Source organism: Phaethon aethereus (genome assembly GCF_964289735.1).
Source record: "Phaethon aethereus genome assembly, chromosome: 1".
NCBI lineage: Eukaryota > Metazoa > Chordata > Aves > Phaethontiformes > Phaethontidae > Phaethon > Phaethon aethereus.
Window position 1 is genome coordinate 23,023,622 of NC_138575.1, and position 24,381 is coordinate 23,048,002.

A 24,381-nucleotide genomic window follows, 5' to 3' on the forward strand; every position below is an offset into this window, starting at 1 on the left:
CCGAGGGAACCGAAGTTGCCAGGTAAATGCCCTCTTCCTTGTCTGCAGCACTTTAAGAGAGGCAGCTCCCATCGGTCTTGTTGCATGGCTGCTTCACCGCTATTGTACGGCATGAATCGCAAAGCGGAGGCAGCGTTTAACTGCACAGCTGTCACCGGCCAGCTCCCTTCCTTGCCCGCCTCTCGTGACATTTCTCGGCACGGCTCTGGGGAGGGGAGGCCGCCTTGCGGGGCACGGCGGCCGCTGCACCGCCGCTGGCCCTGCGGTGGCCCGGCCGCCTCGTTACTCCGGCCCGCTCGCCCCGCTCTCCCCAGGGCTGCGGGGGTGGGCGGGGGGTGCCCGCGTGGGGCTCTCGGCGGGGGAGCTGCGGCAGGGGAGGCCAGGGGCAGAGGCAAGGCCCCGCGGGGGCAGCGTCCCGCCGGCCCAAACGTGGTGCCGCTGCGGCGGAGGAGCCCGGCCCGCGGCCCCGCCGTTACCGCTGTCGGTGTTGTCCCCGCAGGCCGGGCGGGCGCCGCCCGCAGCCAGCCCCGCCGCAGCGCGCCGCCCGCCCCCGGGGAGGCCCGGCGGCGTGAGGCCGCCCGCCGCCGCCGCTTATGCAACACATCATCGATAACCACCCCGACATGGCCACCGCGCTGCTGGCGGGCGAGAAGCTGAAGGAGCTCATCCTGCCGGGGCAGCAGGATGACAAGGCGGGCGCGCTGGCGGCTCTGCTCCTCCAGCTGAAGCTGGAGCTGCCCTTCGACCGCGTGGTCACCATCGGCACCGTCCTCATCCCTATCCTCCTCGTCACCCTCGTCTTCACCAAGAACTTCGCCGGTAAGGGCGGCGGGACGCCCCCGGCGGGCGGGCGGGGCGGGGCGGGCGGGGCCGCCGGCGCTGAGGGGCGGCCGCCGCCCCTCGCCTTCGCGCCTTGGCGGGCGGCGGCCGCGCCCTGAGGCCGCCGGCGCTGAGAGGGCAGCTGCTGCCCGTCGCCTTGTCGGGCGGGGCAGCGCCTTCCCCCGCCAGTGGCGGGGCGACCCCGGCCGGGACCCGAGCGGCTCCGAGTCTCCGGCCTGCAGGCAGCGGCGGCGCGGGGGGGTGTCCGCGGCCCCGCAGCGGCCGGGAGCCGGTGTGGGTGAAGCGGGGTGCGGTGTTGCGCTGCCAGAGGTGGATCCCGGGCAGATCCTGAGCCGGACCCGGGCTGACTTCAAGCGTTTGGCCTGACGTTAATTCAGGCGCCTACAACATGAGCGTGTGACCGGCCTGCTAGGGAGAGGCAGGTGCTTGCATGGAGACTGATAGAATACATGGAGGCACATGCCCACCGCGCTTTGCCATATCGTGATAGTGGAAATCGCCAATATCTGCTTCTGTTGAAAGCCTACATCTTGCAGTAGGGCCGGTAGCAATTTAAAAAGCCTGGTTTGATTGCCCATCACCGCCAGCACGGAGACCTTCCAGTCTAGGAAGGTCAAGTTTTGATGAGCCTTGAAAATTACTGACCCAGTAAACTGCCACAACATCGTTCGGCCCTTAGTACGTGTGTAAACATTGGTTTACTTTCTGAAGTATAGGCTTGATGAGTGTAGCTGCCAGTGCATGACTGCTTTTAAGGTCCCCTGAAGCTCTATACTGATGATCCATGCGAAGTTATTAGCGCTTTAATGTGCAGGACTGACCCAGCAGTCTGTAGCTTGTGAGGTTAGTGGTAATTGGCTGTATTCAGTCAGTCTGAGCATACCAAAATCAGGTTTTTGCTTTGCACAGTGCTTTGGGATTGACTTCCAATGCTTACATATCCTTAATACTTGCTTTCATTATGAGGTAAAGTTAAATTACCTGGAAGAACAACTGCTTGCAAATGGAGTCTTGAGATTTTTCATAATTATAGTTAAAACTTTTTCAATCTACCCTAATTTTTAAACATACAGTTATATAGCTCAAGATCTTCAGCCACAGTTAGTGATAAGAGCCTTATTTTTTTGGATGGTCATCTGGAGGTATCTCAGAGAAAGCATATTTTCAGGGCATGCTAAGCTTTGTAAACATCTTCATAGCAACTGAAAGACAGGATTCAAGGTCACTTTTGGTGATCCTCTGTAGAATGCAAAAGTTTGGGGATCCCTTCCTCTATTTGGTTTATAGAGAAGTAAACCAGTAAGAAGGCAATCCTACAGAACCTCGTGAGACTGCATACCTATATAAGTGCTTTCATACTGTTTGAGATGTACAGGTTTGAACCTTAGCATGCCTAAATATAACCTTGGGTGCAGGAAAGGTCATGCCCCTTCATGTGTGTTCCTTTACATTGTGCAAGTTTCCCAGCAGAAGTCCTTTGATGACTCACTGCTGGTGCAGACAGCAGTAACTTGTTCTATAGGAACAAACCCTCCAAGACTGCAGATTGCAGAAAGCCTCAAGTCTAAGAGACTGGGTTTAATATAGTGGGTGTCCCTCTGCAAGTCTAAACTGTGGTCCACACAGGTATGTGGAAGAGAGGGGGGTCTACTGAATTTCTGCATGTGAATTTATTTTATGCTGTGGAAGACTATTCTCCAGGGTGATGGTTGTGTTCCAAATTTGTTTTTCAGAAGTACCAAAAGCGGTAGCATTCATGTCTACTTGGGCCGTGTATGCTCATTTGACCCAGTAAGATACAGGGCAGTAACCTGTCGTGTCCTGCCAGGGCAAAGCTTACAAGGCAATGCAGAAAACACCCTTATGTCTTTGGAAAAATGTGGGACAACATTAGTATGATGTCACGTGTTTGTTCAGATGGTCTGCAGTTGGAAAAATAATATAGGAAAAAGAAAAAAAATTAAAGATACAAGGGAATGCCATACAAACACTGTAAGGGTCTGATGAAACTAAAATAGATTCATTTTTGGAGTGAAGAGCTCAGTTTTAATGTCCACAGAGGTCAAGAGAAAAATTCCTATTAATTTTAGTGTGACCTGAGTCAGGTGTTACTCTGTTACCAAAACAGTATGTACTCAGACTTCTTTACTAAGTGAAGCTTGTCCAGAGACACTGACGGTGGTAATAACAATAGTCCAGCTGGATACGTGCTTATTCCTGATTCTGCAGTTTGTGTTATGTTTCACCCATGCACTGCCATTGATCTTTAAAAAAATCTATATTTGTTTGCTTGCTTTGGGTACTGCTCCCTGTGTGCAATTTAAATAATAGGTATGAAAAGTGCAAACTTTGCTGACAAAATTGAACAAGGTTCCTGCTGCCCCTTTGGTTGTGAGTATCATAGTACCTTCCCAAACTTTGCTTTGGGCCCTTGTGTGCATCAGTTACTGCTTCAGAATAGGAAATAAAAACTGACACTTACCATTATTCCTTCTTCTGTTAATGACATCCAGTGCAAGCCATTGAAAGCTACTACCATGTCGCTAAACTGACAACAACCCCCTTTTCTGGGGACTATCCCATCTTATTTAATCAGTGTTAGTGAAGTTCTCGAAACAGTGGTGTGTGCACTTGAGACATAAAAGTGTAGTGATCAAAAAGCAGTGGTTTCTCGCAAAACATTTTGCTCTGAATTGGAAGAGTCTGCATGATTAGTTCATAAAGGAGATAAAAGCCTATGTGCATCTTTGATCTACCTTTGAGTTTATGTGTGTGGGATCAAGCGTAGCTTAAAGCGTAGTCTAGAACAACTGTATGGTCCAGTGGAAGTGCAGTGGAAGCTGCTCGGCCGAGAAGCATGAGCGTCCTGCGCTGGGGGGTGAAGAAGGCACCCCGTCCCAGGAAGCCTGGGTGTCCCAGGGGGGTGCTAAGCCTTCTGGGCCAGAGGCTGCCGTGAAGCATGTGTGAAAGCAGAGTTCAGCCCCACAACACAGAGCAAAGAAAGAGTGTGTTGTTTATTTAAAAGATGATAATTAACAACCTTAAAAATCGTTATGTCTGTAATATATTATATTGTATACTGTAGTTTGCCTGTGGGTGAAGATAAAGTTATTTTGTTAATTATGTTGTTTTAGGGCCTTGGGCAAAGTTGTTGTTTAGGTTAATGCATTTACTATTCATGCAAGTGATTTTTTTTGTCCTCATATTGGAGTGTTCTGATCTTTACATCACTTTTGAGAAATGAGATCACAAATTTCTGTGTACTAAAGTAGCATAAAAGGCAAGACCTAATTGTTCAGCAAGATACTGTGCTGATTTTCTGAATAAATCACATTCCAGCTGAACTTAATGTGTTGCAAAAGGCTTTACATTAGGTATTGGGCTTTTCTTCTATCACATGTATCATAGAATCATAGAATGATTTGGGTTGGAAGGGACCTTTGAAGGTCAACTGATCCACTCCCCCTGCCATGGGCAGGAGCATCTTCCACTAGTCTAGGCTGCTCAGATCTCTGTCTAACCTGGCCTTGAAGTCCCTGGAAGTCCAACACTTCCAGGGATGGGGCATCCACAACTTCCTTGGGCGACCTGTCCCAGTGTTTCACCACCCTCATTGTGAAAAATGTCTTCCTTAGGTCTAGTCTGAATCTGCCCTCTTTTAATTAAAAACCATTACCCCTTGTCCTATCGCAACAGGCCCTACTCAAAAGTCTGTCCCCATCTTTCTTATAAGCCCCCTTTAAGTACTGGAAGGCTGCAATAAGGTCTCCCCAGAGCCTTCTCTTCTCCAGGCTGAACAACCCCAACTCTTTCAGCCTGTCCTCGTAGGAGAGGTGTTCCATCCCTCTGATCATTTTTGTGTCCCTCCTCTGGACCTGCTCTGACAGGTTCAATGTCTTTGCTGTGCTGAGGGCTCCAGAGCTGGATGCAAGACTCCAGATGGGGTCTCACCAGAGCGGAGCAAAGGGGCAGAATCACCTCCCTCGACCTGCTGGCCACGCTGCTTTGGATGAAGCCCAGGATGCTTACAGTATCCTTACAGTATGACTCATTGTAAAAATAATGGGCTGTCATCCTTGGTTCGCTTTTGACCTATAAATGAATTTGTAACATAACCAAGATTTATTGGGAGATAAAATTTTGTTTTCAAACTTCACTACTAGATGGCAATGCATTTTGGGTGAAATTGAGCTCTCTGCAGAGGGAAGGCGTAGGTCATACACACTGCTAGGATGTGCTCCTGAGAGTTAAGTTCTGGATGTGAAGGAGTCAGTAAGAGTTTGACTGCTGATTTCAATGGGGACAGGACTTCACTCTGATGGCTGAAGTAAGATGCAATTCTTACACTGGCCTCTCTGCAGAGAAATGCATACAGCCTTTCTTTGCACTTCCTAAACTTTCTTTCACAAGAGAAACAGAAGTCACTCAGCTAACCTCTGACATAATTTCTGAGTCTCCCGATTCTCCTTTAATGCTTTTCAAGCAAACCAGTATGATTCCAGAAAGGACACCCCTAGAAGGTTAATTAAAATAAATCCATATGTCGTATTCACACTGGGCATGAGATCATCGTAAAGTCATTTAGGAGCAACAGTCAGCGACTGCACACAAAGAAAGACCACACCAGTACCCACGATGACTATTGTTTCCCTTTCTAAAACTCACCCATGGACAGACTTCATATAAAACCAGGATATCATGTATTTAGGGGCCAATGTATGTTGACCTTGAAGATAATAAGGAAAATTTTGGAGGTGTATTTCTCTTACCCAGTGGATGGATCTGTATTTAAGTGGAATTGGTTTTGTGGAGTCACAGGGTGCTCTGCCCTGGTGAAGGTGCCTACAAGAAGGCAGCAAAGGCTAAAGGAAACCTCTCCCATAGCAATGTTCTTGCTGTGAATAACAATGCATGCAGTTGGTAGTCCCAAGGGAACTTCAGTTTGCTCTGTTTTTGTTTGGAAATTACTGCTTTAGAGATAGAAATTAATTTTTTTATTTGAATATGAATACTAATGTGATTGAATTTCTGTCAGAACAGTGACATGACCCCCATTATACCCTATATATTCTTAGGTATCTGCTGGAGCACTCATGCAAATGTATATGCAGTGCTTTGCAATGGTCCATGCTTGTATTTGACTTGTGAGAGGTTTGATTTCTCATACCTGAAAATCCAGAAGCCTGACTTTCATTCCCTAGCAGCTTGAACAGTTAGTTATTCCTGTGCAAACTAAACTAAAATGGAACCAATTTGAATGGAGAGTTCAGATTTGGTAGTACTGCACTGTCCCAGTGCAGGAATAAGTGACTATACCAGGTACTGGCTGGTGGAAAAGCAAACTGTAAGCCTGTAACTATAGGTTGTCACTTTTGTCCTTCCATTTTATCTGTGTTGGAGCCTGCTGATTTGTTCTCTTTCCCACAATAAAGGGTTTGGTGTTCTTTTTATTTATTTATTTACCTGTCCATTTATTTTTAAAGAAAGCATTTGAAGTGTTTTCATGTCAAAGCAAACTAGCCTTAGACTAATATTTAGTGAAAAAATGGTAAAACACCAAACTTTAATTAGATATTAGTAGGTAAGGCTCTAAGATATGTAGTCCTAGTTCATCTACAGCCTGTGTCAATGTTCAGCAGTTTTCAGTTATGATGCTTCAATATCTCCTATCACGGCATGGTTAGTCTGGGGATGTATGGATCTAGATTAAAAGGGATTGGTCCTTTAATACTCCTCCTTTCCATTTTCACTTCCTTTCTAAAATGCACAGAATGCATAGTATTGTTAGACTGCAACATTCATTATCAGTTTGAAGTGAGTCTGTTTGGTGTTCCATGTGGTGTTCCATCCTTTCCTCTACTCTCCCTGTTTTTGCCATGGAACTAGTACACACAGACCACAGCCGTGAGTAAGGATGCTGTTGTGTACTTAATACTGGTCTTCACCAGCAAGTGCTGTATTCTGTCCTCCGTGAACGGCAACAACGATACTGGCAGCCTTTTGTAGTGAAACATCAGATGGCATTTGCTGAACTTCTAAGACACTGTTCTACAGTCCAATAGATGAAGGGATACTACTTGGCTTTCATGACGTGCTGCTTTGTTTGTTTGTATCGTTTAACGTTTTTACTAAGTGGATTAAATACTCCAGTTCAGTGTTGTGCTGTGTTCAGAAGCAACGCTATCAGTAGTGTCTTTGGCAGGTTCTCTGTGCAAGGGAGCAGAGAGTGGTGGGCCCCAAATGAGAAGACATTGCTGTTTCTGTTATGTGTTATCTTCACGATATTGAAATATTTTCGTTTCCAAGCTTTCAACATGATGTGGTCAATTACAGGGATTACTAGGTCATATCCCTCTTGTATAGTGCCTCATGCTTTCTATTCACAGTGAATTATTCTTTCTGTATTGCAGTCATGTTTGCTTTTCCCTTAGAAGCTGTTAATTACCAATACTTTATTAAAATACAGCAAAACAGTCATCCAGCTGATTTTTATATTTTAGTCAAAAGCCAAGCTTTAGCATTGATTTTCTTGCTAGGTTTATAAAAGAGTGCCTACAAAATACCAAAAAGTTGCTCATAAATACTGTATTTCTATGTCTCTTAGCAGTTACGTAGCTCAGCCCTCTACCACCCTTCTGCTAGAAAATTCTCATGAGGAAGTAATGGAAGGAGACAGTAAGTTAAATGACTGAAGGGTCAGTTCAAGTTTTTATGTTTTCTGATTTGTAATCATTTTGCATAAGCAATGCTTACTTCACTGTGTAGTACAGTATATGCGTGAGTTCAGTGTCTTTTTATGCATTTCACCCTACAGTATGAAATAGTATATGTTGAAGATTTCTCTATTATAAGATGGAGTTTTATTTTGTATTTTTGGTCAACTTTTCTAATTTGTATTTCTGTTTCAAGTTGTGAGCAGCATACTTACACATGCTCACTTACGTGACATGTATTAGATGGCTTTTGAGCTTCTTTTCCATTTTTTTCTCTTTAATTGCACTTACAGTAAGGAAGTGAAGATGACATTTTTCCAAGTGATTATTGCTAGTGCTAAGAGTACAGGGCCAGATTGTTTTATGTACATGACGACACCAGTGCATAAATTGATTCTGAGTTATTATTAGCTGTGATTGATAAGAGCATTTAAGGAGTGTCTCAGTACCACTTGTGTTTAAGTGCTTTCTAATAATGTATTTTTTAAAAAGAACTGAAGTAGTACAAGCAACCACAGACTGGCTGCAGTTCAGTCGCTGGCCGTTTGCACTGCTGATGGAATTTTTCCTGAAGGGTAAGAGCAATTCACACACACACACAAACATGAGGTATGCACAAGATATGCGAGCTGGCTTTCCGTGAGTTTTGGTCATTTAAAGATTTGCAGTTACACGGTTGAATGTTAAACAGAAAGGTAATCTTGAGGAAATGCATGAGCCGTACATGTCATCATTCCACTGCAGTTCCTAGCAGCTACAGATATTTTTCTGTCATAAATTCCATTTCTCAAACTTCATTGACACTTATACATCATCTTTTTCATATGAAATTTAATGAGCCTGTTTGCACTATTAAATCCTTCATCTTCCCAAGTGTCACGTATGTGAAGAGGTCCAAAATGTGGATGAGATTTAGCTTAGTACGTGCTTTCAGAAAACTTCCAACAATTTGAACAGATGGTCAAAAATGTTTTTGTTTAAGGGCTACTTAATTAATTCATCCTAGTCAAGAAGAAACCTTGTCAATAAACAAGAGTAAGGTCAAGACTGTTTTTCAAAGCTACCCTGAAGTATTTTGAAGCTTTTTTCCTCCTAAACTGATAGAAATTATGTGTCCATGATCTAGAAAAAATCTAAGCTTGTACTGTGTCTTAGAACTGTAAAACTCTTCAAGAAGAATCTGCATCATCCCTGAGTTCCTTGGGTTCTGTCAGCATTAAAAATTACTGCAGTGAGCACCATCAGTAGGTATACCCATTTATTTACAAAAGCTGAATAATTTTGCAGTAGATGGGCATGATTCTTGTAGAATTTCCCTTTGTTTCTCATGGTACGGGATTTATTCTAGGAAAAACACTGAAATCAGTGCAGATATTTCCATCATCAGGGATTTTATCCCAGGCCTGTATTGCACTCTTGCATTTGAACTGGGAAATAAAGCAAGGTTTGGGGGATTTGTCTGCTTTTCTTCACTGGCACCATGCCTGTCGTGCAGATTCTGAGTTACCAGAGCAGCGATGCAGCCAGGTGCTGAGATGCCTGGTGCGTTTTTTGCAGCTTAAGAGCTCAGTGACTATTTCTGGAACATTTTAGTTATATGTTGAAGTAATTATTTCAGCATTTGGAGACTGAGGTGCCTTATCTTCTGTGGGATCCATGACCTGTTTAGGAGAGCAGGAGACCTCCACACTGGAACTGGCAGAGCCCCTGGGAGCCCTGGGGAGGCTGATTCTCCTGTCTCTGTCATGATAGACCAGAACAGTTTGGATACTTTACAAAACACAATTTCTCTACATGTGGAGGAAGCAGTTTTCCAAAAAGCAGTAGACCGGCCATCTCTGCCTCCAAAATACTATGTTATTAAAATAACGTCATTACCTAATGAGCTAACTATTGTTGTTTTTCTTCTTTTTCAATGAAGAAAATGAAGTTTTCTGGCTGCTGTTTTTATTCCAAGAGGTACTTAATACAAGCCATCTTGTCCATTTCTAATCATTAAATAACAATAATACACTAGAACAAACCTGCTGTTTCCTGTTGCTTCCTGTGTTTGTATTTTGCACTTGGCCCTTGAATTAAGAAGCCACCCTTGTCTATGTATCATCAGTTCCGCTGGGTTTTCATCATTCATTTCACTTTGGCATTTACATGTTCTTGCAGTTTGCTTTAGCTATGACGCTGGTCCGCATTATCATAGTGTCTGGGTGCTTGTGTAGTTGTTTTGAGGTTCCATCTCTAGAGGGGAATTTTTGAGTTGCCCAAACAATATTTTTCTGATCTTTGTAAAACATTAAAACACTTTATTTTCACACATTACTTCTTCTCTTATGCAGATGATCTGTACATAACCAAAATTCCACTCACCTCCTCATGTAAGGGCTGAATTTGTAAGTAAATATTCAGATCTCTTTTGTAGGACTATATGCATGGCTGAATTTCATTTATTATATTTTGATGAATACATTCTTTTAAATTCAGAACTAATGTTCCCTCAAATCTTAACATAATACAAAGCAACATTACAATACAGAAACATACCTCTAGGTGCAAATAGAAACGTTGCCATTTCCTTCCAGGTGTTTTCTGTTTTCTCACAGAGCTCTCTCCAGCATAGGAAGAAATGCTTCTAGGGATGTTTAACAGTACAGTCACTATAAATAAACTCTTTTTCCAATAATGTTACCACCATACTGCATGGCTGTTGCATGGTGGATGGGAGCTCATTATTGAGGAAACATTCCTCTATAGGAGCAGCCTAAGGGATTTCATGTAGGTGTTTCTGCACCTTCTCCATAACACTTGCCATTTCTGGAATAACCTTCTCCAACAGACTTCAGCGTATCAACCAAGTAGGAGTAGGTATCTTTCTCTCCTGAATAACCTGGCCAGGCATTATAAGTCTTTAAGCCTCAGATTGCTGGTAAGTGAACTTCAGCATACCAGCTAATTTTAGAAGAGCCAATGTTTACTTGATACAAGGAATATAGTCCTATAAATTTATATTCACACTAGGAAAGTGCATTACTAATTTATTGATTCTGCAGATCGAAAATACATGCAGTTCAAGCAGCAGTCCTGCAAGGAAAAAAGACCCAAGTTGTAAATATGGGGACACCTGCTGCTGCCCTTACATTGCTGTTTCCCCTGTGGGGAACCCATTACCTACCAGTCATTGAAACTGCTTTTCTACATCTCACCCATTACGACTAATCCTTGTGGAGTATGGGCCAGTAAAACTTACTAGCAGCACTGGTTTTCTGTCTCATTTCTTTAGGGACTTTCTTTTCAAGATTTTTTTCTTAAACAGGACAAGTGGTTTCAGAGAGTGGGCAAAAAAGGCTATACCTTACCTTGTTGATCATGGAGAAATTTGTACCTTAGGAAGACTTCATGGGCATGGAACCTATATTCAGATTTGGAAAGAATATTCCCTAAGAAAGGTAAAGGTATTGTCTTTTTGTTTTGATAAAAGTAATAATTCTTAATAATTAGCTTGTTAAGTTAAGGCTTAGTTTGATGAATGTTCTCTTTTCTTATTCATATGAGTAAACTCAGTGAGTTAAATAGGACTGTATGACTACAGTTGGTACACAAAAGTAATTTCAGGAATCCATCCTCATCCTGTACTAATTTCTAACCTTTAAATACCCTTTAAATAAAGTAGTTGCAATAACCACTTAAATTAAGGGACTTTTTCCTTTGGCTGTGAATTAATTTGGGTATTAGCCAGTATTTGTTAAAATCACATTCAAGTAGAGTTACATATTCCTTGTGGACTCTGTGACTGAGATGGAAAACCTGTATACTGTTTAGATAATGTTATACTTCCTCAGACTACATTTTCAAGCTCAGTAACATGAATGTTTTTTCTTCTTTTTTTCCAGAGAGAAGAGGATTCAGGACATTTCTTCTTTTCCGTTTAAAACTTGCTGAAAACCTACTAAATAAATTATTTCTGTTTCTCAAAATAAACAGTTTGCTACCTGCTTTCTTGTGCTGTCCTTTTAGTACCCAAGATGAATGAGGCATGTATGTCTGATTGCTTACACGTATGTGACACAATGTAAGGAGGGCAGTATGGTAGGGACTACCCTTGTCAAATACTGGCATTTATTGCTGAATTTAGGGAATTTCTCATTTATCTTGGCTGTTAGAAACTTGTGTTCTTGCATCTGATGGGCAGGGAGATTCAGAGATTCTACGTAAACACTGAATTTCTCCTTAGAGTCAAGTGGAGAGGACTGTACAAGGAGTGCTTCGGAGAACTTGACTGGGATGCCAGCTTTTCTTCATCGGCAGGTTGGGCACCAGCATGAGGATGATTTAGCAGCCCTCTTCAAGAGGGCCGGAAACCAATTGCTAGGAAGCACTAGGCTCAGGGTGGGTCTGTAGTATATTTAACTCACTAAGTGTCCGTACCAATATACTTACCTGATACTTACCTTGGGCCTCCAGCATGAGGGTTTAGGCTCTTGTCCAGAAGCTGGGAGATCCAGCCTGTTTGGCAGCATCTCAGCACCACTTCTGCTGCCTATACCCGATGTAGGGCCATGGTGGTCAGGCTGAATATTTACTTCGAAGAATTTTTTGCACGAGAGGCATACTTACCTTTGTCTTGGTGTAGCAAGCACAAGAATTTTCATCTTTTTTCATTTTTTAATTATGTTTTCTGAAAACTGGATTCCTCTTTTTCTTTTTCTCTGTCTACTGTTAGAAAATTGTGCTGTTCCTTCTGCATTACTGAATTATTGCACTAGAATGCTGAAATCATGTAATTCAGATGGAAGTTAATGAGGTGTGATTTATTTTTCCAGAGTAAATTCAAAAAGCTGGAAGTCACAGGAGACACATACAATTTATTATTATGGTTCATATTATGCTTTGGGTGAATATACTTTATTTGACTGGGAATACTGTAGGTGTGAAAAGTCATTTGCCCTTTTACATAGGGGCATATACTGTTTATTACTAATATTTTCCTTTCCTACTTTTTATTGTCTACCAAAAACACTGTAAATGTGTTGTCCATATTTATTTAAATAACTTTTGCTCATAATAATATTTTGGAAGCTTGAAATTTAGCCACCTACAGCATCAGTTCTTCAAAGAGAGATGCACATGCCAAATTTTATGCACTGTGAGTAATCCCATTGGCTTCAAAGGAACTGCCTAATGCATGAAGTCACTGAAGTCTTTCTAGGAGCAGGTCTAATTTTTTACAGTGTTGAATACTAAGAGATTGGCATTGTAATCTTTATTTTGAAGGGGCAAGTGAATGTTTGTGTTAGATGCAATTAACTCACTTTCCCAGAAGACTCTTAAAAACTTAATTTTGTAGAGGTAAGGGAGAGTGATACATGTCTACCAGCTTCACCATGTCTTCTTGGTAGTGTCATTTCTGCATACCATACACCAGCTCACATGTTTTGCAAGGCTTTTTTTATAGATAGGCAAATATGTATACGTGCGCACGCATGCGCGCACACACACAGGTACACACCCACAGAGCATCCTTGGTGAAGTGCGCTGTTGATATTTCTTCCTTTGATTGAGATGCAGTACTGAGGCCTGAGCTCTAGCCACTTGTATTGCAGTGATAGCCTTCCAGCCATATTTTACCTAATGTGCTCCTAGTGCAACTGGCAGTTGTATTCATTCTTGGAAATGGCCATTTCTCAAAAGTGAAAAAAAATCACTCCTGCGTGAATCAACCATTCTTAGAATCATAGAATCATAGAATCATTTGGTTTGGAAGGGATGTTTAGAGGTCATCTAGTGCAGCCACCCTGCAATGAGCAGGGACATCTTCAACTCGATCAGGTTGCTCAGAGCCCCCATCCAACCTGACCTTAAATGTTTCCAGGGATGGGGCATCTGCCATCTCTCTGGCCGACCTGTGCCAGTGGTTCACCACCCTCACTGTGAAAAATGTTTTCCGTATACCTGGTCTGAATCTGCCCTCTTTTAGCTTAAAACCATTACCCTTTGTTCTGTCATAACAGGCCCTGCTAAAAAGTCTGTCCCCATCTTTCTTACAGGCCCCCTTTAAGTACTGGAAGGCTGCAATGAGTTTTCCCCAGAGTCTTCTCTTCTCCAAGCTGATCAACCCCAGCTCTCTCAGCCTGTCCTCATAGGAGAGGTGTTCCATCCCTCGGATCATTTTTGTGTCCCTCCTCTGGACCCACTCCAACAGGTACATGTCGTTACCGTGCTGAGGGCTCCAGAGCTGGATGAAGGACCCCAGATGGGGTCCCACCAGAGCAGAGCAGAGGGGCAGAACCACGTCCCTCGACCTGCTAGCCACACTTCTTTGGATGCAGCCCAGGAGACGGTTGGCCTTCTGGGCTGCGAGCGCACATTGCTGGCTCATGTCCAGCTTTTCATTCACCAGTACCCTCAAGTCCTTCTCGGAATGGCTGCTCTCAATCCTCTTACCTCCCAGCCTGTATTGATACTGGGGGTTGCCCCGACCCAGGTGCAGGACCCTGCACTTGGCCTAAAGTCCATGTCTTGCTGGAAATGACTTTTAAAAAAAAGTTCACCTTGAGGACAATCAAACATTTGAGCAGGTTGCACAGGCAGCTTATGTGGTCTCCATCTTTGGAGGTTTTCAGACTGACAAAGGCCAAATGAAGCTGGTCTGAACTGTGTTTTGAGCCTGCTTTGAGTGCGTTGTGGGACTCGGTAACTTTCAATGTTCCTTCCAGCATTCTGCCTTGGGGTATAACTTCAGGGAATGGTCTAGAACAGCAGTTACCAGATTTTTCCATTGGTAACACTATTTCCAGATCAGAGGTTCATTTTGCAGGGGGAAGTTTCACAAGGTTCCAACCCCAAACCTCAGCACCCCACCCCCTTGCTTGAGGAATTTCAGAACTTACAGCATTGTGTCTCCTGCGTGAAATTAAGCAGGATTTATTTATCTAACATATTTTCGTGCCTAGCACTTGGCAGCCCCACAAACAGTCTTTAAATCAGAGCCTCTTGAAGAGGGCAGTTGAACATATGCTGAAGTATATGGAGGTTGTGGTGAAAGGAGTTAAACCCAGTTGGTGGCTGGTCACTAGCGGTGTTCCCCAGGGCTCAGTTTTGTGGCCAGTGCTGTTTAATATCTTTATTGATGACCTTGATGAGGGCATTTAGTGCTCCCTCTGTAAGTTTGCAGACCACACCAAGTCGGGTGGGAGTGTTGATCTGCTGGAGGGTAGGAGGGCTCTGCAGAGGGATCTGGACAGGCTGGATCCATGGGCTGAGGACAATCGTATTAGGTTTAATAAGGCCAAGTGCCGGGTTCCTGCACTTGGGTCACAACAACCCCATGCAACGCTACAGGCTTGGGGAAGAGTGTCTGGAGAGCTGCCCAGTGGAAAAGAACCTGGGGATGCTGGCTGACAGCCGGCTGAATATGAGCCGGCAGTGTGCCCAGGTGGCCAAGGCGGCCAACAGCATCCTGGCCTGTATCAGAAATAGTGTGGCCAGCAGGAGTAGGGAAGTGATTGTGTCTCTGTACTCGGCACTGGTGAGGCCACACCTTGAATCCTGTGTTCAGTTTTGGGCCCCTCACTACAAGAAGGACATTGAGGTGCTGGAGTGTGTCCAGAGAAGGGCAACGAAGCTGGTGAGGGGGCTGGAGCACAAGTCTTATGAGGAGCGGCTGAGAGAACTGAGGTTGCTTAATCTGGAGAAGAGGAGGCTGAGGGGAGACCTTATCGCCCTCTACAACTACCTGAAAGGGGGTTGTGGTGAGGTGGGTGTTGGTCTCTTCTCCCAGGTACCTATTGTCAGGATGAGAGGAAATGGCCTCAAGTTTCGCCAGGGGAGGTTTAGACTGGATATTAGGAAAAAATTCTTTACTGAGAGAGTGGGTAACTGCGCAGGGAGGTGGTGGAGTCACCATCACTGGAAGTATTAAAAAAAAGTGTAGATGTGGTGCTTCAGGACATGGTTTAGTGGGCATGGTGGTGTTGGGTTGATGGTTGGGCTTGATGATCTTAAAGGTCTTTTCCAACCTTAATGATTCTGTGATTCTGTGTGATTCTGTGATTCTGTCGGGGAAACGACGTGGCTGACCTTGGATTGAGAGCAACAGGAGTAAAGCCTGTGCCTGCAGGAAGCCCACAAGCAGTTCTTGGAGCCTTAACTAACAAGCAGTAGACTCGGCAGCTCATAGCTTCCATACTTTGCCTTCACTCCTTCTTTCCATACTGTTTAGGTTCTTTGTAAACTCTTTTTTGAGCTTCTGTAAACTCTTTTTTGAGCTTCATCCCTCTCCCTACCTCGGCTATCTTTTCACAAACAGGTACTCTGATTCCCCTGAAGCATGTCCTTTGTACCACAATAATTCCTGCAAGTCACTTTTCTCCATTTAAGTAGTACTTAAACTGATGGGATGAGATGGTACAGAATGGACCGTTTGAAAAAACTTCACTGTCAAGGGATTTTAATTTTTTGGATTTTAATTTTTCAAGTGGCATAACCCAATCAATTACATTACACAACTAAGTAATTCTGCATAGATATTTTAATCTTCTTTGCATGTCCAAAAACTATAGTGAGATGTCTCTCATACCCTATCCATGAGTCTAATTTTGTGGACTTCTAGAAGCTACTTATGTGCACAGTGAGCAGGATAAAATGTATTTATGTACAGCTGTTGAAAACATCTGATGTAGTGCTCCTGTGATCATCCAGTAGTATCAAAAAAAGGGAAGCTAAGCTTCCTAGTATGCATTTTCATACTCAAGTAGGTATAAAATAAAGTGTAATATATTTTATAATATATGAACAACAAGGACTTTTTTTCCAATGTAGTAATTATTTCTGCACAGCATTAGCACAGGGTTGCTTGGTCTCTTAAAAATTATTCAGAAGGAACATTTCCTGGGAATGTAGGTAAGTATTACTGAAGACGGGATTTGTTCTTAGGTATTCATAGTGATTTTTTTCTGAAACTGTGTTGATCTTCGTATTCTGGCATGTAGTTAACACATTTGTGTCGGTGGACCTAAGGGCAGACCTCTAGACTTCAAACTTACTGAGATTTTACTCTGAGCATCAGAACTAAAAATCTTGCAGTAAGCCCATCACATTTAATGCAGAGAAATTGAATTTAGTATTCCAGCACCAATAACGATGGCAGGTTAGTTATCTTACAGGTTTTTTTGCCTTTGATATGGATGCACATGTGTGCAAATCACAGATACATGTCAACCCTGGGCCACTTTTTCATTATTGTTTGGAACTGTCAAAAGACTGTTTCAGAGATTATGACCTAGTTCTCAATTGTTTTTTGGTAGGAGTTTCTTTCTCCTGGGCTCACAAGAATGTAGCTATGAAGGAGAGTTGAGGGATAGATTATATTTATGGGCTTAAGCCTAGACAACATTGAGAAGACGATCAATCTGCTCAGCTGTAATCATGTCCCCTAAGCTTTTAAAAAATTTTCCTTACAGCATCCTATTCTATTGTCTTTTGTTACACAACAGAATGGTTATGCCATATGCAATTAAACTGGGCAGACTTGGGAAAAAGCTGCATTTCATGGTGTCTGGAGTGGTTATATGACAAATTTCTTAAACTGCTTGAGGATTTTCAGGGTGAAATAAGAATAGCAGTAGAAATTTTCTATACGAATATAAAGTTAAAAGCAATTTTTTAATATTGCATGATCCAATGTCAGAGCTATGATTTTCATACTGTTACAACCTTTTTTTAATGCTATTTATCTATCAGGAGAACATTGTAAACTTAAACAATACATCTGCTGTGCCTTCTTGAAACTGTGTGTTAAGTAGGGCCCTCGCAGCTAGAGCAAGCTGTGTGTGTGAGAACAACTTTTTACTCCCCCGTCCTCATCAGATCTGCATGTTGAGATCCAGCTATATGTTACTGCTGTCTTTCATAACGAACAAGATTAGTTATTGACATGGTGCTTTTCTTCTTCATTTATTCCTGATTGACACAAGTTGCAATAGGGGAGAAACAGGCCCATACTCTACTATGATGGGATCAAACACCTTCATGGTGTTAAATGCCAGGTTAAATGCAAGGCAAAATGCTGGCATCACCTAAGAAGCAGTGTTCACAAAAGCTCACTCAAACCTAGTGGCAATCTTGCTTGGCAGCCTCTTGTGAATGAAGAGAGACAGGTTCCTCCAGGTGATAGCTAAATTAGTCTTTTGCTTTGAATCATTGTCTGGAAGAGTCTTCCTCTCTTCTCCATTGTCTGAACTGTTTTCTAGGTGAACGAACTGATGTGAGTGAAGTCCTGGGCTGAGAAGGTTAAGCTAAATTCCCCTGTGGAGTAACTTTACTGAAATTAGTGGCATTCACCAGCAGTTGAGGATGGCTCAAACGTATTAGAAGATACCATCCCACTTCAATCAGTTATATGAAATCCCATTGACTTCACTGAGGATAGAGTTTCATCTGAAGGGTCTTGGGATTTACATGGCATATAATGAAAGTCATGTCATTTTAACAAATATGCAAAGAAAATATTAGACTAGCATCAATAAATAACAAAACATTGAATAAGAATGAAACACCATGTTCAGCTATCCCAAATTTATTAGTGAGAGAGATCTGACAACTTAGCAGGCAATGGGAATAACAGAAGAAAAGCAAACAAATTCCCGTAAAATGACATTTGCTTTCCTTACTGGGCTGGGCAGCCCCATTTTTGAAGTAGCCTCTAATGAAGCTGTTCAGTCCAAACCGGAGCCATGAAGCTCTTCAGACTTTTTTCACTGAAGCAGTGGCAACAGCATGCAGAGTTAGTCTGTAAGTGATCTGTCCAACATAAATGTAAAAGTTAAGACATTTTGATTTGTTTGCTCTTTTATTTATAAATATATATTTGATTGTTGTTGTATAGATACAATTTTCGCAGAAGTCACCTTAGCTTTTCGTGTCTCGGTGAAGAGAACTGAAGAGAACTGTTCACATTTTATTTGGCAGTAGTAGCTGATACATTAATCCAAAAATAATCCTTATGATGATTTGTATGAGTATTTGTTGCTGTCTTCCCAAGTATTCGTGGTGCTGATACCTAGGAGAAGTGAACCCATGTATATCACAGGAAACTAGGTTTCATATCGTCAGGTTCTACTGAGCTTAGGGACACACAATTCAACATACTTCTGCTTATGAGAAACACACCACGCTGCTTTGCCTTTTTTTCCCCCATGGGAACATTTTCACATAGGAATCTACTTTGTCTCCTGGGAAATCATACAATAATTCTTTGATAGTAGGAGATGTAATTTTTTATATGCATCCCTCATGGGTAAGGTTGGGAGGACATGTAATTACTGAAAACAAGAGAGTTGGTGAGCATATTTCATGTAACCCATGGCTGTAAATACACAAAAATAGTCTAAATGGGAAGCTGTGTAACATCAGAGGGCTTTAAGCTCTCCTCTGAGGTTGAAGTTAGATCATTTTAAAATAGTCTTCAGAAGTGATTTTAAAGAATTTGCCAGGCTTACTCACTTTACATGCTGCCTTGGGTAGCATCATTTATTCTAGGATTTCTGCTTAAATTGGTTGCATTGTTAGAAAAGAATCCTCACTGAATCACTTTTTAAAACAATTCCTGTGCAGTCCTCAGCATGTAGATTTCTGTAGGTCACAGGAGAGGTTTACACCTCGACGTTTTACCAAAGAACTAGTAAATGCTTTTGATTTGCTTGCATATGAGAAATAATTGGTCAAGTAAGGAGTCCTCTGTTAAACCAAAAGGATTAAGGCTTTTTGCCTGCCTATTAATTTTAATATTTTATTTATTGTTGCCAAACAACATAATATTTCATTATTTCTCTTCATGATTTGTATTATTAAGAGAACAGTACCACCACTCTCTTCCAGTGAGCTATTCTTGATCTGAATTGTAGTCTGTGTTCAGAACTGGAGTAAGCTTGGTGTTCTTGAGTGATTCTCAATTCAAGAGAGCATGCCTTCTTCCTATGGGTCTCATTTTAGGAAGTTTTTTAAAGGTATACCAGAACCCTGTAAAATATATTCCCTTTATTCTACCTGCCAAAACATGAAATACAGTCTTCCCTTTTGAAGAGGGTGTTTTGATAATGGTCATTGTTCTTTGAGGAGTTAATACTATTCTAGCTTTCACAAGTTTTTCTATCTTACTTTCATGTATTGCTAGAAAAATGTAATTGTATAAGAATATAATTTATCTACTGGGTCAAGAAAAAAGTCCTTTTAGCCCAACATCCTGTCTCTGATGATGGCAAAAAGCAAATGCTTAGGAAGGAATGTTAAAATAGACAAGCGTATGGTGTTCCTTCCTTCCATCCTCCAGCAGCCTGTGGCTTTAAAGATGTTCTGAGAGAAAAATTGCATCATTATCTGTGTATTTAATAATCCTTGCTATACTTTTTATTCCAATCCTTTGTCTGATTGCTTTCTTGATCCACAGTATTTGTTTCTTCCATAATACTCTATGACAGCAAGTTCTACCATTTAATTGCACATTGTGTAAAAAACAATGTTACAGTTTCAAATGTAGAATTAACTTTTCATACTGATAAATACAGTTAACACACCAGATTCTGTCCTGGTCAGTCACACTTTAATTCAAGAGTGTTAACTGGGAGGGATACAGTTGACTAAATACTTGTATGTCTTTAAGTTTCCATTTTTTCTACCATATCCAATGAGTAGACTTTGTTAACAAGGATTAAAAACATTGCCTTCAACTACGTTTAACTTTTTTCTGTTTAGAAGAATATTTAGCTGGGATGAACCTTAACTTTCACCTAAATGAGCCTTTCAGTATTTGCACATAACATCCTCAGCTACTCTATAGTGGCTTTCAGGTCTTTTAGCTTTACAGGGCTTAGGTCACTGTTGTTTAGGATGTTGCTCACAGAGAGGCAGTTAAACCAAAATATGTATTTCTTGCTGACATTTCTAGCTCAGGTTCATTCTAAAACTTCCAGGTAAATAGTTTTGCCTGGGGGCTTGTGAAGATGTGTGCAGGCTGAGCTGTCTAATACACATGGAGGACTTAACGGTCATGTAAAGATACAGTAAAATAAAATTGATATAATTTGAAATGTTTATTTTCCAGAGCTCCTTTTGTAGGTTAAATGCACAGCAGTGACTTTTCTCTCTGTTATACAGAGGAGCCAATATACTGTTATACACCACACAACTTCACCCGCGATCAAGCCTTGTATGCCAGAGGATATTGTTGGACAGAATTAAAAGATGCCTTGCCAGGAGTTGATGCCAGCCACTGGCCCTCCTTGTTTGAGCATAAGTTCCTACCTTATGCACTGCTGGCTTTTGCTGGGATAATGTACATTCCAGCTCTGGGCTGGGAATTTCTGGCCTCCACGCGACTGACTTCAGAGCTTAATTTTTTGCTTCAGGAGATTGATAACTGCTACCACCGTGCAGCTGAAGGGCGGGCACCAAAAATAGAGAAACAGATTCAGTCCAAAGGCCCGGGGATCACCGAGAGAGAGAAGAGAGAAATCATTGAGAATGCAGAGAAGGAAAAAAGCCCTGAACAGAACTTGTTTGAGAAATACCTGGAAAGAAGAGGACGAAGTAACTTCTTAGCTAAGCTTTACCTTGCGAGACATTTGTTCATCATCTTTTTAAGCATCATACCAATTACATACTTATCCACCTACTATGCTACACAGAAGCAAAATGAATTTACATGTGCACTAGGAGAGCCTCCAGACAAAACGAGCAGCTCCAAATTGCACATCAGAGTGAACTGTAAACTGCCATCTGTCCAGCTCCAGCGGATAATTGCTGGTGTAGATATCGTTCTCCTCTGCTTCATGAACTTGATAATCCTCATCAACTTAATTCACCTCTTCATATTTCGCAAGTCCAACTTCATATTTGATAAACTGAACAAAGTTGGAATAAAGACCAAGAAACAGTGGCAGAAGTCCCAGTTTTGTGATATCAATATTTTGGCCATGTTTTGTAATGAAAATCGGGACCACATAAAATCATTGAACCGTCTGGATTTTATTACAAATGAAAGCGATCTGATGTATGACAATGTGGTACGCCAGCTGCTTGCAGCACTGGCCCAGTCCAATCATGATGCCACTCCAACCATGCGTGATTCAGGGATCCAAACGATAGACCCAAGCGTTGATCCAGCAGACATTGATGCTAATGAGCAGCTCATCATTAAGAGACCAAGGAAGAAGATGAAATGGATCCCAACTACCAATCCCCTTCCTCAGCCATTCAAAGAACAGTTAGCCATTATGAAGGTTGAAAACCATAAACCTGAAAAACCGAAGCCTGTGCGGAGAAAAACAGCAACAGACAGCCTTATAGCTCCTTTGTTAGAGTCCACTGCAAAAACCTCACAGCAATCATCTGCTCATAAAACCGAGCCAAACGCCATCTCAAGCACAAGCAGTGAAAAAAAACACACACGGCACTTTTCCTTGGATGTTCATCCGTATATACTTAGTAGCAAAAAACCCAAGCCAGAGATTCAAGCCATTCCCTCGATGCCTACATCAAAAAGCCAAGAGGGTGGATTTTTAAACCAGGAAGAGAATGTCGTAGTACATGTTACCTCCTCTCTCAAAGGTACAGTATGCCATAATGCCCGTACCACCTCCACAGACCATAACTTGCGTAGTGATCTTCAGAAACTCAAAGCTTATCTGAACTGTTTGACCTACCTTGCTAGATTCTGGGATAGCTAATAATCTGAGGGCTTGCAGGCCTCAGAAATAGGGGTTCTCTCTCTTTATCAGTATATGGAGGATAAGCATTATTACAGGTAGAGTGGCACAAAACAGCCTGCAGGCTGTTGGTGCAGGTAATTTTTCAAACGTAAGCATATTTTCACAATTACAAATGTCATGCCTTGCCAAGAAAATGAGGGTTTGGCCTTTGTGCTCTACCAGCACCTGGCACTTTTCAAACCGGCCTTATTTTCATGTGGAAACAGCCGTGGTAGATGGCCAGTACTCTGACCAGTAATAGCCGCTCTTTGGGAGTGTGTGTGAGAAACTGTGCTAATGGCAGTTAAAGCCCCCTGTAGAAAAAATTCTTTTTAACTACCAATTCTTAGGGGTTGGCATGTGTTTGTAACTTAGGAATCCACAACTCAGACCATTGATATTGTTCTTCACACAAGAGATGTTTTAAATTGCCCTTTGTATCATGTGGACCAGAGGATGGATGGTTTGAAGTGTAGGTGCTGGTCGAGGATTCAGGAATTCTGCCATTCCTCTCCTGTGTGGCCTTGCAGGAGATGCTCTTTCTATGTCTCAGTTCCCAGTGTGTCTTGGAAATCCTGTCCCTTTCTTACCTCAAAGGAGTGTTTCAAATATATCAATAATTGTTAGGTGCTAGACTGATGGAGAAAGACATGTGATCACTAAGAAAAGTGATAGATCAGTAAATAAACTGATAGACAGATAGGTATCATCTTGTTTCCTTTTGTAAGCTACTGACATAAGAAAGAAGCACTATGCGGTTGAAGTTACAGAAAGATTTGTACGTACTTAAAGCAATGGCTCTCATCTCATTACAAGCTAAGACCTCCCTCTGGGCTTCGACAGACTGACAGCTACCGTCACCCCACTGCCCAGCAAAGAAGTGATTTGAGGTATAAAAGTTTCTGTCCCTTCCAAATCCTTATGCTCCTTAGAGCCCTCCAACTCCCCAATGTGCATGTAAGCTATTCTACAGCATTCCTTATCCAGTCACCTGCTCTGATTTCAACTCCTCAAAACTACTGGGGTTTTCTGGTCTCAGTTACTTTCATCTAAATTAATACTTGAATATTTTAAGGGCAAAAAATTATTACTGTAGTTTTGGGGCTCTGTTACTCCCCATTCCCATTAAAAATTTTCAGCTTTGCTTTTGAGTTAGTCCTACGTTGCAGTCCATCAGGTAAGGTAGACTTATAATTTCTGGAAAGAGATATCAGTTAATGTCAAATTGCTGATTTCTTTCTAAAGACAAGTGGCTTACAATGTGTAACCACTATTTTTTCCCATTGAAAATGTCAGTGCTTTTTGTATTCCATCCTGTGGATTTCAACATTCATAACGTTTGTCAAAACATTAAATCATAATGTTTATAAAACACCTGCCAGGCTGTAGAGGAGAATAAAAGATACTTTTCAGTTGTTTTTTGTTCATTTTATGAAAATACCATTCACATAAGGAAGCATGAGCATGCGTAAAAAAGAGCCAGATTTACAAAATCCATTTGTTGTTTGTCCTATTTCCCTGAGCTTACAACCCTGTTGTTTTGAAACAGTCCTGTTGGATTTCCCAAAGGATCCCAAGAAAATTCATTTTTGGGTCCACTCCTGCTCCCACTGAAATCAGTGGCAAAACTGCCAGTGACTTGTATTGGCTCAGGACACTGCTCTGTATGGACCGGACGGGTGAAAGACTACCTGTCTTTTAACTAGCTGGTTTGTTTTCTTCTAGACACCCCTCATCCTGCAAAAGAGATCCTATACTCATCTGAGTCATGCAGAACTGTGCCTGCTGCTGGGGCTTTTGTCACATGTAACCACAACCATATAGCCACAACTGCTGCTGCACCGAGTATGACTTTGAACCAAGTCAAGCCAGAGCCAACGCCTGCACTGAACTGCAACCCAGCCCACCCACTGCTGCACATCAACACACTCTACGAGGATCACGAGGAGGAAGTTTCAAACATCATAGACAATGGTATTCACTCACCAGCCGACACCGGGGAAATTCTCTCCATCCCTACCCCGAAGCAGATAAGGTTGGCAACGTTTGATGAACCGATGGCAATCGTGAGCTCGGTGGAGTACTGAAGACCC

General features: G+C 42.3%; 1 protein-coding gene across 1 annotated transcript; it reads left to right on the forward strand.

The window, feature by feature from the left end:
• Nucleotides 1-593: 593 nt before the first annotated feature.
• Nucleotides 594-24,375, forward strand: PANX2 (pannexin 2; the record flags this gene model as incomplete). The annotated part of the gene is made up of 3 exons (XM_082013827.1): nucleotides 594-819; nucleotides 20,697-22,148; nucleotides 24,014-24,375. 3 exons carry the CDS (start codon nucleotides 594-596, stop codon nucleotides 24,373-24,375), a joined length of 2,040 nt encoding a protein of 679 aa, XP_081869953.1.
• Between the last annotated feature and the right edge of the window lie 6 nt (nucleotides 24,376-24,381).